A 16,629-nucleotide genomic window follows, 5' to 3' on the forward strand; every position below is an offset into this window, starting at 1 on the left:
TCATTATGTTGTACTGCCATGTAATAGCCGGTGATGCTGATATATGGCAATAAACTCAAATACTACATCAATTATGAAGCGAGTTCAATTCTCACATTATAGTTATTATATGCTTTAGCAAAATACAGAAGAATCATGAAAGTCAGAAAAAAGGGCCAAAATAAATGTTATTACAAAGCAGCTTCACAGCAATAAACAGATTCAATAATGCAAATTTCATCAAATATGAGAAATTCAATTCTGCTGTGAATGAGTTCAATGTATTCATTTCTGTTCAATAACAGTGTGAAGTTCATCTGTAACACAGCTCTACAGGAGATAATCAAGCCTTTTGCACTTCGTATACGGTCTCATCTTCTCTTAATGCCTTTAGTAACTATTATGAACAATGAGCAATTCATTTGTTACAGTATTTATTAATCTTTGTTAATGTTAGTTAATAAAAATCCAGCTGTTCATTGTTAGTTCATGTTAGTTCACAGTGCATTAACTAATGTTAACAAATACAACCTTTGATTTTGATAATGTATTAGTAAATGTTGAAATAAAAATTAACCAAGATTAATAAATGCTGTAGAAGTATTGTTCATTATTAGTTCATGTTAAGTTATGTTAACTAATGAACCTTATTGTAAAGTGTTGCACATCTAACTAATTCAAGTTTAAAGTTGAATAAGCTGAAAATAACTAAACTTGAAACTGAAATAAAAATTATAAAATAATAGAAACTAAATGGACATATAAAAAATTAAATAATAATAATTACTGAAATTAAAGTGAAAACAGAAAACATTAAATAATTCAAAATATTAATAAATGCCATAATTACACTAAAATAAGGCTCAAACGTAGACACTTAAACTTTACTAACACTACACATTTTCAAAAACATTTATATTGTTTATATATAAATAAAATGATAAAAAGTTATTCTATTTTACTTAAAGGCCACATTTCTCATTTATGTTTAGTTTAGAACTGAAGCTAAAATATAAAAAATACTAAAACCTTTAAAACACACACACTCACACACACACACACACACACACACACACACACAAAAAACAACAACAACAACGACATTACTAAACATTAAACTAAAAATAATATGAAAACAGAAAATATAAAAACGAATTAAAAATATTAATAAATAAAGTAATACTATATTAAGGGTACGAAATAACACTCTAGCTCAGACTAACTTTACCAACTTATTTGCACAACAATAAGAACATTAACAAAATGGAAATAAAGATCTGAAGTCGTGAGGAAATCAGCTTGAAGTTCATAAAAGTTGATCTTGTATGCGCAATGTGATTTAACAGGATGATTGTTTTAGAGAGATTAACCAGCATCACAGAATTCATCAAAATTACTTACTGATAATACGATAATAATTACTGACGTCTGTTTCCCCTCCGCTCATGACATCACTTCCGGTCTCTACAAATAAAGGCAGCAGAAAGAAAGAGTTTCTCAGTTTATGCACGAGTGAGTGAGTGAAGCACATTCAGATAAAGATGTAAAGCAGAATTAAACGTTTTTAAAGCAGAAAGTTTTAATTATTTAATTGATTCTAGCAATGCTGGTTTGCGGCCAGATGATGGAGACACTCGAACAGGCAAAATGTCAAAGCTCAAGATAGTTTGTTTAGACTTTCATATCTTACAAACTATTCATTTGAAGCGCATTAACTCTGGCTTTGGTTCTCTTGTACATTATAGGCTTTTGTTCTGCAACATGTGAAACTAAAGAAAAGATCCTCAAATAAATGATAAACAGCTCATCTTCATCTTAAGCTGATGGGAACAACTTTTCCCATTTACACTCCTGATTATTTACAGGATTATAATATAAACAAAGACTCTTTATCATCTAAAGAGCTTTAAAATCAGACACGTATCAGAATCATTATAAGGATAAACTTTTTATAAAGGTGAAAAACAGAAAACATTTGAATCATTTGCTTATTTATTTATTCATGAAATGTTGTAGATGTTCTGGACACTCATTCTGTCCGTATTTTTACTGACATGCTTAAAGGAATACAACAACTAATGATTAGTGTTACTTCAGTGCATTTCAACATTATATTTTTATAGTTCAATTGCATCAAAAACTTGACCAGCAGTTAAAATATGAACATCAACCAGAACACAGACAAATGATAATCCTTTTTCATACTTATATGGTTATAAAGACAGGCTACATGTAATCTATGAACCCTCTAGCCTTAAAGGTGCTCTAAGCGATGTCACGCGGTTTTTAGGCCCAAATATTTTTTGTCACATATAGCAAACATCTCCTCACTATCCGCTAGTTGCCTGTCCCCTGAACACAGGCTCCACAAATGGCAACAAAATCAAACTGGCCCAGCCTGGACCACGAAACATAACAAACAGAGTTCCAGCCAATAACCGACAAGAATGATTTGGGGGGGGGGGGGGGGGTTGGAGGAGAGAGAAGCATGAGGAGGGAAGTTAGCTAGAGGAGAAATGTCCTAGACAACGACAACGACTAACGTTATAATTATATTCTCTTGAATTTTGATATGGCCGACACACGACCAAAGAGACGACGTTCCGATGAACAAATAGCAAAGAAGAGGGAAAAGGAGAAGGAACGCGCGAAGTCCCGAGTTTACATCGGAAAAGCCTTTGAGTCGTTCATGACTGTTTCAGGAAGCACGGGAGGTGAGGAGGAGGGAGGGTCTAACCTCCGTTTTGTTTGACAATACTTCGAACGTCAACAAGAAGTGACGTCACCCAACATCGCTTAGAGCAGCTTTAAAAAAACAAAACTGCTGCATTTCTGCAGAAGAACATTGTTTTGGTTGTGCTTCGGCTCTGCGGATGAATAACTAAAGAGAGAGAGAGAGAGATATTATATTATCCTGCTGCTCATAAAACATTCACTGATATGTTTAAGAGATATAGTTTCTCAAGCTGACTAGCTGAAGACTTTACTGTATCTTTAATAAACACGCTCCGTGAGAATAAACTCCAGCACAACAACCATTATGAGAGATACATATGAGTTTATCTGTTCAATAAAACACCAAAGACAAAAACACGGTTTGGAAGAATTGATTGATTATGTATTTTACTCATTATTTACATTCTTTTAAATCTTGAAGAAAAAGTTACATAGTGCAAATTTAAAAGAAAAAAAAAAGTACCATTTATCAAATCTAACAAAATATATGTTGATTATGGTTTTTGTTTTTCTTTACTTTCTGATTTGTGACCAGTTCAGAAATCACCAACAACAAGAATGTCCAAAGCGGATAAATAGCAGATCTTGACTAAACTCTTCAGAGTAAAGGTTCTTTATTGACATCATATGTTTCCATGGAAAACCCTCTTCTGGAACCTTGTGAATCTCATGTAATCAATACTGTATCTACTGTATATTAATGAACACAGGAGAGCCGGACAGAGCAGCGGTCATATTTGTTTTGGTCTGTGTGATTGTAAACAAAGATTAAGTATAATTAGCAAACATTTCATGGGAACAGTTTCATCTCACGGGTTATGAAGCCTGTAAACGACATCCGTATCCTGAGTGTAAAGAATGTTTATTAAAGGATCAGAAGGACACGGAGGTTGGCAGATTCCTGGCCTGAAGCGCTGGGTGTGTGTGTGTGTGTGTGTCAGACGTCTGCTGATTCTCACACTGAACTCAATCACATTCGATTAGAAGTCTTCTCTGTTATCTAATAGTCTGAGCCTAAAACAACGATGAGACTGAGTGGGAAAAAGGCCCGTCAAACATGAACAAACATCATGACCAGAAACAACAAATCACAGAGCAGCTTTACTAACCAGAACCTGCAACTTTCTCAGAGGAATCTTTTCATTCAGTGATTATTCTGTGATTTTTTTTTTAACAAAACATTTCATTTTACATTATACAGATATTTCTGGAAGGATTTTCCCAGCGAATAAGGAACGTTCTGAGAACTTTCTGGCAAGATTCTCTCAAAGTTAATAGAAAATTATCTGAAACATTTTAGTTGGATATTCGCCTAATGTTTTTTTAAATGTTACTACTAGTTTAAGAATGTTTAAATGACCATCAAAAGTAACATTCCTTTAATGTTTAAATGTTACTATTTGCCTCAGAATGTTACATTGAAAATTGTAATGTTTAAATGTTACTATTTGCCTCAAAATGTTAGAATGTTACATTGAAAAATAACATTCCCTTAATGTTTAAATGTTACTATTTGCCTCAAAATGTTTAAATGTTGCATTCAAAAGTAACATTCCTTTAATTTTTAAATGTTACTATTCGCCTCAGAATGTTACATTGAAAAGTAACATTCCTTTAATGTTTAAATGTTACTATTCGCCTCAGAATGTTAGAATGTTACATTGAAAAGTAACATTCCTTTAATGTTTAAATGTTACTATTCGCATCAGAATGTTAGAATGTTACATTCAAAAGTAACAATCCGTTAATGTTTGCAAACTGATAAAATAGAATGATTTCATTAGATTCACACAACAAAGAAACTTTTTTTTTTAACTGTCCGTTTTGAATGTGTAGAGAACATTGGGAACGTTGGGACAGGTTTGTTCTCTGGGATCTGATTCTAGGATCAGGTGATGAAGCGTCTCACGCCAGAGCCAAACCGCACACACACACCGTATTTATTTATCTGCGGTTTGGGAAGCAGGACGCACCGAGAAACTGGAAAGGTTTTTATGAAAACATCTTAACTAGGTTATTTCCTGCAGGGCTCGACTTCTGCTGATCTTGATGTGACTGATTTGAACTCTTCTGGAAAAACAAACACATGTGTACTGTATGCTGGCAGAGAGAGAGACGCTTTCACCGTCCAAACCGATCAAAACAATCCTTACACTCGCACACATAAAGCCTCTAAAACAGGGGTTTTACAGCAATGCCATAGAGGAACACATTCTCACCTTCCTTTGAAAATAAAGGTTGTTTATTGCCATCGATGAAGAACCACAAAAGATTATTTATAGTGGAAAAAGGTTTTTTAGACTTTTTAAATGTTCTTTATACTAAGAGAAAATGGTTTTGATCACTGAAAGGTTCTTTGGGGAACCAAAAATGGTTCTTCTACTGTATATATATGTGTATGCTGTCACGTTTTTGAAGTTTACACGTTACATACAGTATAACGGTTTCAAAAATGTTCAAAACTTGGACCTTGGAACATATTTCAAAGTTTGCATTCTCGAGCACCAAAGTCGTGTAAATGAACGTCCAGAACACATTAAAAGTTTCTGTTCTCTGTGAGAACGGTGTGTGTTAGCGGCCCATAAGTTAATAACTAATGATCTTTACAACAGAAGTGAATCAATCAAAACTAACTTTATCTGGACAATAACTTTATTCTAGATCTGCTGTAAAGCCTAAACACTCTCTGTTACTGTAATCTCCTGTTATCACTGTAAAGCTGCTGTGAAACGCTCTATATTGTTAAAGTGCTGTATAAATGAAGGAGACTTGACTTGACTATGGAATCACTGCAAAAAAAATGTAAAAAATAATAATATTTTGGAACCTTTATTTTTAAGTGCATTGTAAAGAACGTTAATAATCAAAAGAACCTGTTTTTCCACTAAAGAACCTTTAGTGCAATGGAAAGATTCCATGTTCCATGTTAGAGGTTCTTCGTGGAACCATTGATACCAATAAATAACCTTTTTTTTTACATTTTTAAGATTGCAACATTTTTGGTTCCCCAAAGAACCTTACAGTGAACGATTCGTATAAAAGAAGCATTAATAAATCTAAAGAACCTTTTATTTTCCATTATAAAGACCTTTTATGGAATGGAAAGGTTCCATGGATGTTAGAGGCTCTTCATGGAACCATCAATGCCGATAAATAACCGTGATTTTTAAGAGCTTCAAAAGTAACTTTATAGCTGATAAACTGATGGTTCGCTCGAATAAATAAATTATCAGATTCAGTGAAATGAACATTAGAGGTTCTTCATGGAACCATCGACGCCAATACAGAACCTTTATTCATATGGTCTTAAAGAGTAACTTTATAGCTGATAAAATGATTCACTCCAATAAATTAAAAATCAGTGAAATGGAGGTTAAATTGCACTGGTTTCACTCAACACTCGATCAGAACGGAGAAGGAGAAGCGTCCTGCAGAGTTAAATGCTCTTCTCTTGGAAAGCCTCATTGGTGATGGTCATCTGCAAGCTCTGCTCTTTAGAGCGACTGTCTAAACTGTTGCGATCAGAGGATTGAGAAGGAGCTTCAGACAGACAGAGGTTTGATTGACAGGTGTCAGGGGCTTCAGTGAGCTCTTTGAGTTCTCCAGACACAGCACACGGAGAGTCTCTGGAGAAGATGGAGGACACACGCATTCCCTGTCCCTGCTGTCTCTGAGACTCAAGCCTGCAGAACAGACACTTGATGTTCTCGATGAGCTTGGAGAGCACGGCTTTACGCAGGAGAATATAGATCCAGGGATCCAGAATGGGATTGGTGGAGGCGAATCGGATCGCCAGCAGATCTGGGTTTCTATCCAGCCTTTTCTCCACTGGCGTCTTGTAAAGCTGGTTGAGAAACACCTGGACCTAAAAACAAGAGTGACACTAAATTCTCAGTATGCATTTGACAAACATATTATTAAAACATTTTGCATGTGAATATGTGCAGTGGGGCCTTGAAGACAAATTGATAACGGATAAAAGTTATGATATCAGTAAATGTGATCATCAATTAAATTCTTACAAATGTGCAATTAAACCCTATAAACATATTAAATGTTCATAATTTTGGGAGATTTTTTTTTATAATGAAATGTCCGGACATTCATTTTGTCAATTTTTACTGAAATGCTTCAAGGAATAAAACATCATTGTAGAGATGGAACTCTTTTCTACAATCATGATTCGAACATTGTATTTTTATAGTTTCATTAATTGCATCAAAAGCCTGACCTTAGAAATGAAAATATGAACATCAATCTGAGCACAGACACATTAGAGGAGATATTTTTTCCTTTAGTATGGTAGGTACCATTTTTCAATTCTAACAAAATCTATACTAATTATGGTTCTGTTTTCTTTACTTTGGGATTTGTGATCATTTCAAATGACACCAGCAAGAATTGCTAAAGAAAGCGAAATACTGATCTTGATGAAACACTTATATATTTATATATATTAAAAAAAATTCAGTGATGCCACAGAAGAAACAACCTTTCAGTCATCAGTTCTTAAAAGAACAGTTTTTTTTTCTTAGTGTGAAGAATATTTTCTAATCTAAAGGGAAAAAAGGGTCCATGGATCATGTTAAAAGCTGAACCTTTATTTTTAAGAATGCATGGTTTCATGAAAAGCCTATAACATCTTTATGGTGGAAAAGGGTTATTTAAATTTTTCTTGTAAGAACTGTTCACTGAAAGATTATTTGGGGAACCAAAAATGGTTCCTCTTTTGCATCGCTGTGAAACCCCTCTTTTGGAACCTTTATTTTACTTTATTGTAATATAGTTATATTGTGAGATGACATGTGACCTTTACTATTTCATCATATTTATATTCCTTTAAGACTTTATCATCATCCTCTGTGATTCTAATGTGCAGCACAATGCAAAACTTTTTTTTTTTTTTTTTTTAAATAAACCGAAGGAAAATCACGACGCAGATAAAGCTCTTGTTTTACCGATAACACAGTCATATCTGAGGCAGGCAGCAGAACTGGAGAGATTACATTTACAAGTCAACTTATTATCCTAACACCTAACCATAACCTAACAGTCTATTAACAGTCTACTAATACTTTAACGAGAGTTAGTTGACATGTAGTTGCAAAGTTACTTATAGTAAGTAGAATGTATAAAGTGGACTATCGAAATAAAGTGGAAACCAGGGGGAATTTTATTTCTCGTGCCATATATACGCCAAACTTGGGTAAAGATTAGGGGTGTGGAGTGCGTGCGTATTACACGCCATAAAGTGCGTATCATATGCACGCAAAAAAAAAAATGTTTGGCGTATAAATGGCACGAGAAATAAAATTCGTGCTATATATACGCACTTTCATGAGATCAGACTGGATTCATTCTAATCGGTAATACAGAATAATGAAACTGAAGGAAAACCACGACGCAGATCGTGAGAAAGTTCTTGTTTTGAACCAATACTGTATTTCAAAATATTTATATTGTGTGAGATGACACCGTGACCCAAGACTATTTCAGCATATTTATATTCCTTTAAGACTTTATCATCATCCTCTGCGATTCATTCTAATCGCACAATGCAGAGACTATATTGAAACTGAAGGAAAATCACGACGCAGATCGTGAGAAAGTTCTTGTTTTGCCGATAAGACGGTCATAGAATTGGAGAGATAAAGCAGACACAATGCGTTCCGAGAGCTTACAACGAGTGGAATGGAGCAAATGAGCACGACAGCAGATGTCGCGATGAGGAGAATCACCATCTGGATCTCCGCGCCTGCCAGGCGGCCGAAGCTGCGGGTCCTGCCGGGATCAGACGCTCGGAACGGGTCAGTGCCGAGAGACGTGCGCCGCACGAAGCTCCGGTGCATCTGGATGAGCGCGCCGCACACCAACACGTTACAGATCACCGTGACCAGGATCAGGAGCGAGCTGAAGCCCGCGTACATGTAGGAGAACGCGGCATGCGTGCTGACATTGGTCCTCCAGTCGATAAAGCACCAGGTTTGAGGATACTGCATCTTAACCTCTCCGAAACCCGCGATCGGGAGCGCGCAGAACATGATGTTTGATGCGTAAATGGCGAGAAGCGTCACTGCGGCGAGCTTCTTATCCGCGTAATCGTTGTAGAAGTACGCGTGGTTGATAGCGATGTATCTCTCGATGGACATGGCGCAGATTATGCTCAACCCTGCCAGGGAGAAGAATAGCAAAACGAATCCGAAGTACTGGCACAGCGGGTCTCCATCAGGCCACGCGCCCTTCACATATGTCGCGATGGTCACTGGACTGGCGAGGACTGTTCCTAGGAGATCCGTGACCGCTAGACCGCAGACCAGTGTGTAGAAGGTGCTCTCCTTCTGCTCTCTTCTGGATTTGCAGAGCACGATGATGGCGATTATGTTACTGATGACCCCGAATATGAACATGATGGCGGGAATGGTGGGAATCCTGGGCTCGATCCCGCGCGCCGCGGTGCTGTTCTGCGCGTCCATGTTCGGCTGGGATCCAGATATTAGAAGTTAAAATTAAACATTTAGAAGTAATTCAACTTGGGTTCCGTTAAACTCTCAGCGCTTCTCTAGCTCTCATTTTCCAGGAGTTGTAAATCCTGCTGTGGAGGGAATAATGTCATGAGTGACTGAACCGCCCATACACTATACAGTATCACACACACACACAGACACACACACTTATAACGGGACGCCCAAAACAACCAGCGCGTCCCGCACAATATTCTCACTGTAGAATCACAACAATTAATATGCGCTCTCAACATAAAAGCTAATTTCCTTAATGGGGATAATAATATTCAGTAATGATCTGACTGCACTGACACTGCGTTAAAAACAACCAAATTTGGGGTGTTTATTTAACCCAGGATAAAGGTTGATTCATTTGTACTAGCTCTTGTTTTTTTTTTACTTCACACATTGATTAATGTTTACATATTAACTTAAATCCTCTAAACTTGTAAAAAAAAATATATATATATATTCCACACAACCACTGGTTTGCATGAATTCCTTTATTTTTTTAATCATATTTTACAGTATAACATTTTATATAGTTTTGAATACATAATGCATACATTTCACAGCTCGTTTAACAAATATTAGAAGTACAAATGAAACATTTAGAAATAATTCAAGTGTTACACAAAAACTACCCAAACACTGGGTTGTTACGTCTGACCCAGGATCTGTGTTACACAAAAACTACCCAAACACTGGGTTGTTACGTCTGACCAAGGATCTGTGTTACACCAAAAACTACCCAAACACTGGGTTGTTATGTCTGACCCAGGATCTGTGTTACACAAAAACTACTCAAACACTGGGTTGTTAGTCTGACCTAGGATCTGGGTTACACAAAAACTACCCAAACACTGGGTTGTTACGTCTGACCTAGGATCTGGGTTACACAAAAACTACCCAAACACTGGGTTGTTACGTCTGACCTAGGATCTGGGTTACACAAAAACTACTCAAACACTGGGTTGTTACGTTTGACCCAGGATCTGTGTTACACAAAAACTACCCAAACACTGGGTTGTTACGTCTGACCCAGGATCTGTGTTACACAAAAACTACTCAAACACTCGGTTGTTAGTCTGACCTAGGATCTGGGTTACACAAAAACTACCCAAACACTGGGTTGTTACGTCTGACCTAGGATCTGGGTTACACAAAAACTACTCAAACACTGGGTTGTTACGTCTGACCCAGGATCTGTGTAACACAAAAACTACCCAAACACTGGGTTGTTACGTCTGACCCAGGATCTGTGTTACACAAAAACTACCCAAACACTGAGTTGTTACGTCTGACCCAGGATCTGTGTTACACAAAAACTACCCAAACACTGGGTTGTTACGTCTAACCCAGGATCTGTGTTACACAAAAACTACCCAAACACTGAGTTGTTACGTCTGACCCAGGATCTGTGTAACACAAAAACTACCCAAACACTGGGTTGTTACGTCTGACCCAGGATCTGTGTTACACAAAAACTACCCAAACACTGGGTTGTTACGTCTGACCCAGGATCTGTGTTACACCAAAACTGCCCAAACACTGGGTTGTTACGTCTAACCCAGGATCTGTGTTACACAAAAACTACCCAAACACTGGGTTGTTACGTCTGACCCAGGATCTGTGTTACACAAAAACTACCCAAACACCGAGTTGTTACGTCTGACCCAGGATCTGTGTTACACAAAAACTACCCAAACACCGAGTTGTTACGTCTGACCCAGGATCTGTGTAACACAAAAACTACCCAAACACTGGGTTGTTATGTCTGACCCAGGATCTGTGTTACACAAAAACTACCCAAACACTGAGTTGTTACGTCTGACCCAGGATCTGTGTTACACAAAAACTACCCAAACACTGGGTTGTTACGTCTGACCCAGGATCTGTGTAACACAAAAACTACCCAAACACTGGGTTGTTACGTCTGACCCAGGATCTGTGTTACACAAAAACTACCCAAACAATGAGGTGTTACGTCTGACCCAGGATCTGTGTTACACAAAAACTACCCAAACACTGGGTTGTTACGTCTAACCCAGGATCTGTGTTACACAAAAACTACCCAAACACTGAGTTGTTACGTCTGACCCAGGATCTGTGTTACACAAAAACTACCCAAACACTGGGTTGTTACGTCTAACCCAGGATCTGTGTTACACAAAAACTACCCAAACACTGGGTTGTTACGTCTGACCCAGGATCTGTGTTACACCAAAACTGCCCAAACACTGGGTTGTTACGTCTGACCCAGGATCTGGGTTACACAAAAACTACCCAAACACTGGGTTGTTACGTCTGACCCAGGATCTGGGTTACACAAAAACTGCCCAAACACTGGGTTGTTACGTCTGACCCAGGAGCTGGGTAACATAAAACTGCCCAAACACTGAGAAAACAACCCAGGATTTGGGTAGAAAAAAAACAAAACACGATTTTGTATTAGATGAGAACAAAACTTGAGCTGAATTGTTGGGACAAACCTTTATGTTAGCTTGATAAAGGCTTGTCTGAAAGTTTTAAAGTTTATAAGCTTCATAGCATGTCTTAGCATGTGTCTAACGTTATATTTTGCGTTTGTAACATTTGAATACATTGCTAGCATGAATTAGTATGTTGCTAGCAACAATCAGAGGTCAGGGTTATCTGTGTAACGGAAAGTTGGTTAGATGAAACTATAAGCGATCAGGAAATTGCCATTAATAATTACTGTATAGTTAGGAAGGGCGCAGGGTTTGTGTATATGTGCGCTCAGATGTGGCTTTTAACTGTAGAGATGATGAGTTATTCTTTAGATGAGTCCATCTTTGAACATAAAAGGCTAAAAGTTTTTGAAATTTTCAGTGCATGTCTGTGTGAGGTAAAAGAACACAAGCTCTTGAAGCTCCGCCCTCTGCGCCGGGAGCAGCAGCTCATTTGCATTTAAAGGGCCAGACAAAACAGTGCGTTTTTGCTCACCCTCAAAAAGCGACCATTTTAACATGCTATATAAAAATATCTGTGGCGTATTTTAAGCTAAAACTTCACATACACACTCTGGGGACATCAGAGCCTTATTTTACATCAAGTGAAAAGGGCATTATACCACCCGTTTAACTAAAACATCTCAAAGTGGTACTGTTACTTACGGCATAAGTGATCATAATATAATTTTTTGCACAAGAAAAACTGGTAAAAAAACCTAACTTTTACTCTCACAAGACTGTACTATCCAGATCATTTAAACTTTACTCCCAGGAAACTTTCAAGATGATGGCTGATGAAACGGATTGGTCCTCCAATTTTACAAATCATCAACAAAGTGACTCCTCTTAGACAGATCGGAGTTAAACAGCGTTCTAGTGCATGGTTTGACAAAGTTATACATGATGTATAAAACCAGCACTTAAAACTTTTCATAGAACTAAAAATCATGATGATTTTATTTTATATAAACAAGCAAGAAATAAGTCTCAGGAACTTATTAGAGATGCTAGATCAACCCATTATAGGAATGATATATCAAATAATAAAGAAAACCCCAAAAAGTTGTGGAAGAGGAAGACCTTAAAGGAATTGGGGGTAACTAAGACAAATACTAAGAAACCAAGAAGCACAGGACTAACAATTAAGGTTGTCCTAAATTTCAATAAGAAAGAGGTCAAATGCTAATCATTTTAATACTTACTTCACTTCTATAGCAGAACAGCTGGTCTCGATTGATAGCGTGAAATCATTCTATAATAAACTTGGAGCACTACCTAACTCATTTTCCTTACGGAAGGTTGTGGTAGGGGAAATGGACAAAAGCTTTTAAAGCTAGACTGCTCTAAGGGCCCTGGGTTAGATGGGTTATCCCTCGGTTTTTACGAGATGCCGCTGACCATATAGCCCCATACATCTCCCATACATCACCCATACATCTCCCATACATCATCCATACATCCCCCATACATCTCCCATACATCTCCCATACATCACCCATACATCACCCATACATCTCCCATACATCACTCATACATCACCCATACATCTCCCATACATCTCCCATACATCTCCCATACATCTCCCATACATCACTCATACATCACCCATACATCTCCCATACATCTCCCATACATCACCCATACATCTCCCATACATCTCCCATCATCTTAGGGGCAGACAGACAGCGCCACCTGTAGGTGGTTTAGATCTTACCTATCAGGAGCGAACAATTGGTGGTCTTAGTACTGTCAGACCCTTGTGTAGTTGAATGTGGCGTTCCACAAGGAAGTATCAGACCGTCCTTATTTTTAACATACATTAATGATATGGCAGACTCCTGTTTATGTGAATTATTTCTGTACGCTGATGACTCTGCACTTTTAATGTCTCATTAACAACAATCCACTTTAGAGAGTAACCTGAGCCCTGAGCTATCTTCTGTAAACAACTGGCTGATTGGCAATATGCTGCCTCTACATTTTGATAAGACAGAGGCCATCTTGTTCGGCTCAAAATACAGATTGAATAGATGCTCGGAATTTAGGGTTACTATTTTGCATAATGTTGTTGTCAGTAAAATGCCTGGGTTGCATCCTGGAAAACAACTTGGATGGCAGGAATATGGCCAATAAGGTTCTGAGTAAAGTCACCGGGCTCACAAAGTTTTTAGCCAGAAACTCTACATTTTTAGATAGGTCAACAATGATCATTTTAGCTAATGCCTTAATTTTAAATCAGTTTGAATATGCATGTACTTCCTGGTTTGAAGGCCTAACAAAACGACTTAAAGGGAGGCTGCAAACTACCTTGTAAACCAATCAGATCAACGTGTGATCGTCAACGAGTGGATCTCTGAGCTGAGTGAGTGAGTGGAGGCGGGGCTCATTTGCATATTCATAGAACCACGCATACTAAATGAGGCAAGGGTGTCAAGTTACATTTTTTCAAAGAAAAAACTTTAAACATGTCATTTTGGTGATCAAAGATTAGTTTTAGAGAATAAAATGATTGACTCATGGGGGTCTTTAAACAAGCTTCCATAGGGATTTCCCAGGATTCTTTGGAATTCCATGATTGTCCAAATCTAATGTTGCAGCCTGAGATCATAAGTGCATCTATTACTCATATGATCTTTATATCTGATGGAGAACAGGATTTGAGCATGTTTGCTCTACTTGTGATAACATCAGCTAAATATTAGTGATGGTCCTTAAACAAAAGAGAGCTCAGTATTGTCTAGATCAGAAGTAAACTGTTTAGATTGGCAGCTGCTGATGTCTGACTCAATATCTCCGTCAAAACTAAAACAAATTGCAAATGTGATATTGATTTTATACATTTTAGACACAGCATTGTCAGTTTTGCCAATGAAAGTAGTTCTAAACAAAGCCAGAGCAGAACTGTAGTGCGTCTCTGAGAAACACACAGCGGTGATTCGTTAGTGAATGAATCAGCAGTTTTTAACGACTCGAGTGAGTCATTGATTCAGTGACTCATTCATTATGACGCCACACGCATCGTTCCTGAATGAATCGGTTGAATGAATTATTCAATGACTCACTAAATGAGACCGTGATTTGCCGCCACCTACTGGTTGTTTTCCTTTCACATTTAGAGTATCATTTCATTTTTCATACATTTCATATTTATACACCTCTGATCTGCATTAAACAATCTGTGTAAAATATACCTAAATGCCACTTCAGCGTCTGAAAAAACATTATGGCCACATTTTTACCTTAAAAATCACCATGTGGTCAAAAATTGTATCCCTTAAAACTCACCTTTGATCACCAAAATGACCTTTAACTCGACACCCTTGCCTCATTTAGTATGTGTGGTTCTATGAATATGCAAATGAGCCCCGCCTCCACTCACTCACTCAGCTCAGAGATCCACTGGTTGACGATCACACGTTGATCTGATTGGTTACAAGGTAGTTTGTGACGTCAGAAACACCAGCGATTTCAAAGTGTGTGTTTGAGACTGTCTTTGGTTCACTGCAGTTTTAAGGGGGAAATACTCAGCAATGGAGTCGACTTATGAACTTACACATGGTTTGTCTTAGAGCGTATTAAAAACACCACATAGACACAAACTGCATTAAAAGCTGGATTTTCACCACAGGGGGACTTTAAAAGTTTGTGTAATAAATACTTTGTTGAACAAAATATTTATCTCTAAAACTATTCTTTGTAATGTCTATTCAATGCTTTTCTCATCAAACACTATAATGACTTTAAAAGATCTTTTGTGGGGTTGATTAATTAATCGGCACATCATGTAATTAATGACATTAAAAACTTGACAGCCCCAGTACAAATACAGAAAAATCATTAAAATTGAATGAGTTTATGCTTAAAATAAGAAAAAAATATCTGCCAATTTGGTCAGAAAAACAAACTTAATTCAAAGAGGAAACATGATTATTTTTCTAACACCATTAGTTGTTTTCCTGTTTTAAGCATTTTGATCAATGTTTTATTAATCAACACTTAATATCTTGCATTCAGTAAATGCATCTTGATTTAAGAATGTTTAGATATTTGTGCTGGAAAACGAGACAGAAACGTTACCTTTTTTTTTTTTTTTTTGCAGTGTAAGGTTTATAGGCCTATTGTAAATCTTACCAAAGTATCGTCATTAATCTTGTTCAAAGTCTGACTTGAAGCAGAAATCACATGTAACGGAGAACTTAAAAGCTCTTAATGAAAGACCGAATGTAATCCGCTTTGACTCGGTCTCAGTGTAAATGCAGAAACGCAGCGATGAATCTTTAAAGTCGTGATTTATAGCGGTTTATGTAACGAGTTGATGCAGATAGAAGAGGGAAAAGCTTTAATCGGGATCCAAATGAGATTTCAGCTTCACATGATTAGAATCAGCCTCAGATTCATATCACTTTCAGAGTTTTGGGTTACGTGCCGGAACAGCCCAAATAAATCATTTTTACATGAAAAGCTAAACAGAGCAGAGGAAACAGTCGCTTGATACCAAGAACCAATCAAATTAAAGCTCACTCTGTCCACCATCATAATGAAATTACTGGATAAAAAGGCCCAGAATACATTTGATTCATTTTGTACCTGTCAGTTAAGAGATGATACATGAAACCGCTTCCTATGGCGTATGGTTCACATCACATCTGACACGCCATAAATTCCACAAATCACATTTGGTGGAGAAATAACCTCCTGATTACCGCCCACTTCATCCACTAAATATGATTGACAGCTCGCATATTTCTGCTTAATGATTAAATGTAACGGACACGATGGAGTCAGAAAAATTAACTTGTTAAATCTTAAGATTATTCTTCTGACTCCACTGACAGATATTTGTTCTTGTTTTAAGCACAAACTCACTTCATTTTTTTAAAGTCTTAATATCTTCCGCCATTTTGCTTCTTCTCCAGTAAATATGTGTCTTGATTTAC

General features: G+C 37.2%; 1 protein-coding gene across 4 annotated transcripts; it reads right to left on the reverse strand.

Moving 5' to 3' along the window:
• Nucleotides 1-1,959: 1,959 nt before the first annotated feature.
• Nucleotides 1,960-15,839, reverse strand: ptger4a (prostaglandin E receptor 4 (subtype EP4) a). Of its 4 annotated transcripts, none has more exons than XR_014211348.1 (3): nt 8,397-9,602; nt 4,355-6,580; nt 1,960-4,119 (listed from the first exon to the last, which is right to left on the reverse strand). XR_014211348.1 is itself a non-coding variant. In XM_082188911.1 (3 exons), exons 2-3 carry the CDS (start codon nt 9,186-9,188, stop codon nt 6,152-6,154), a joined length of 1,221 nt encoding a protein of 406 aa, XP_082045037.1. In that variant the 5' UTR covers nt 9,189-9,307; nt 15,824-15,839; the 3' UTR covers nt 1,960-6,151. The 4 variants fall into 4 exon arrangements, 3 of the variants coding, with proteins under 3 accessions (XP_082045037.1, XP_082045038.1, XP_082045036.1); XM_082188911.1 differs by adding an exon at nt 15,824-15,839 and having other exon boundaries at nt 1,960-6,580; nt 8,397-9,307; XM_082188912.1 differs by having other exon boundaries at nt 1,960-6,580; nt 8,454-9,605.
• Between the last annotated feature and the right edge of the window lie 790 nt (nt 15,840-16,629).

Source organism: Leuciscus leuciscus (assembly GCF_965113295.1).
Source record: "Leuciscus leuciscus genome assembly, chromosome: 13".
Lineage (NCBI taxonomy): Eukaryota > Metazoa > Chordata > Actinopteri > Cypriniformes > Leuciscidae > Leuciscus > Leuciscus leuciscus.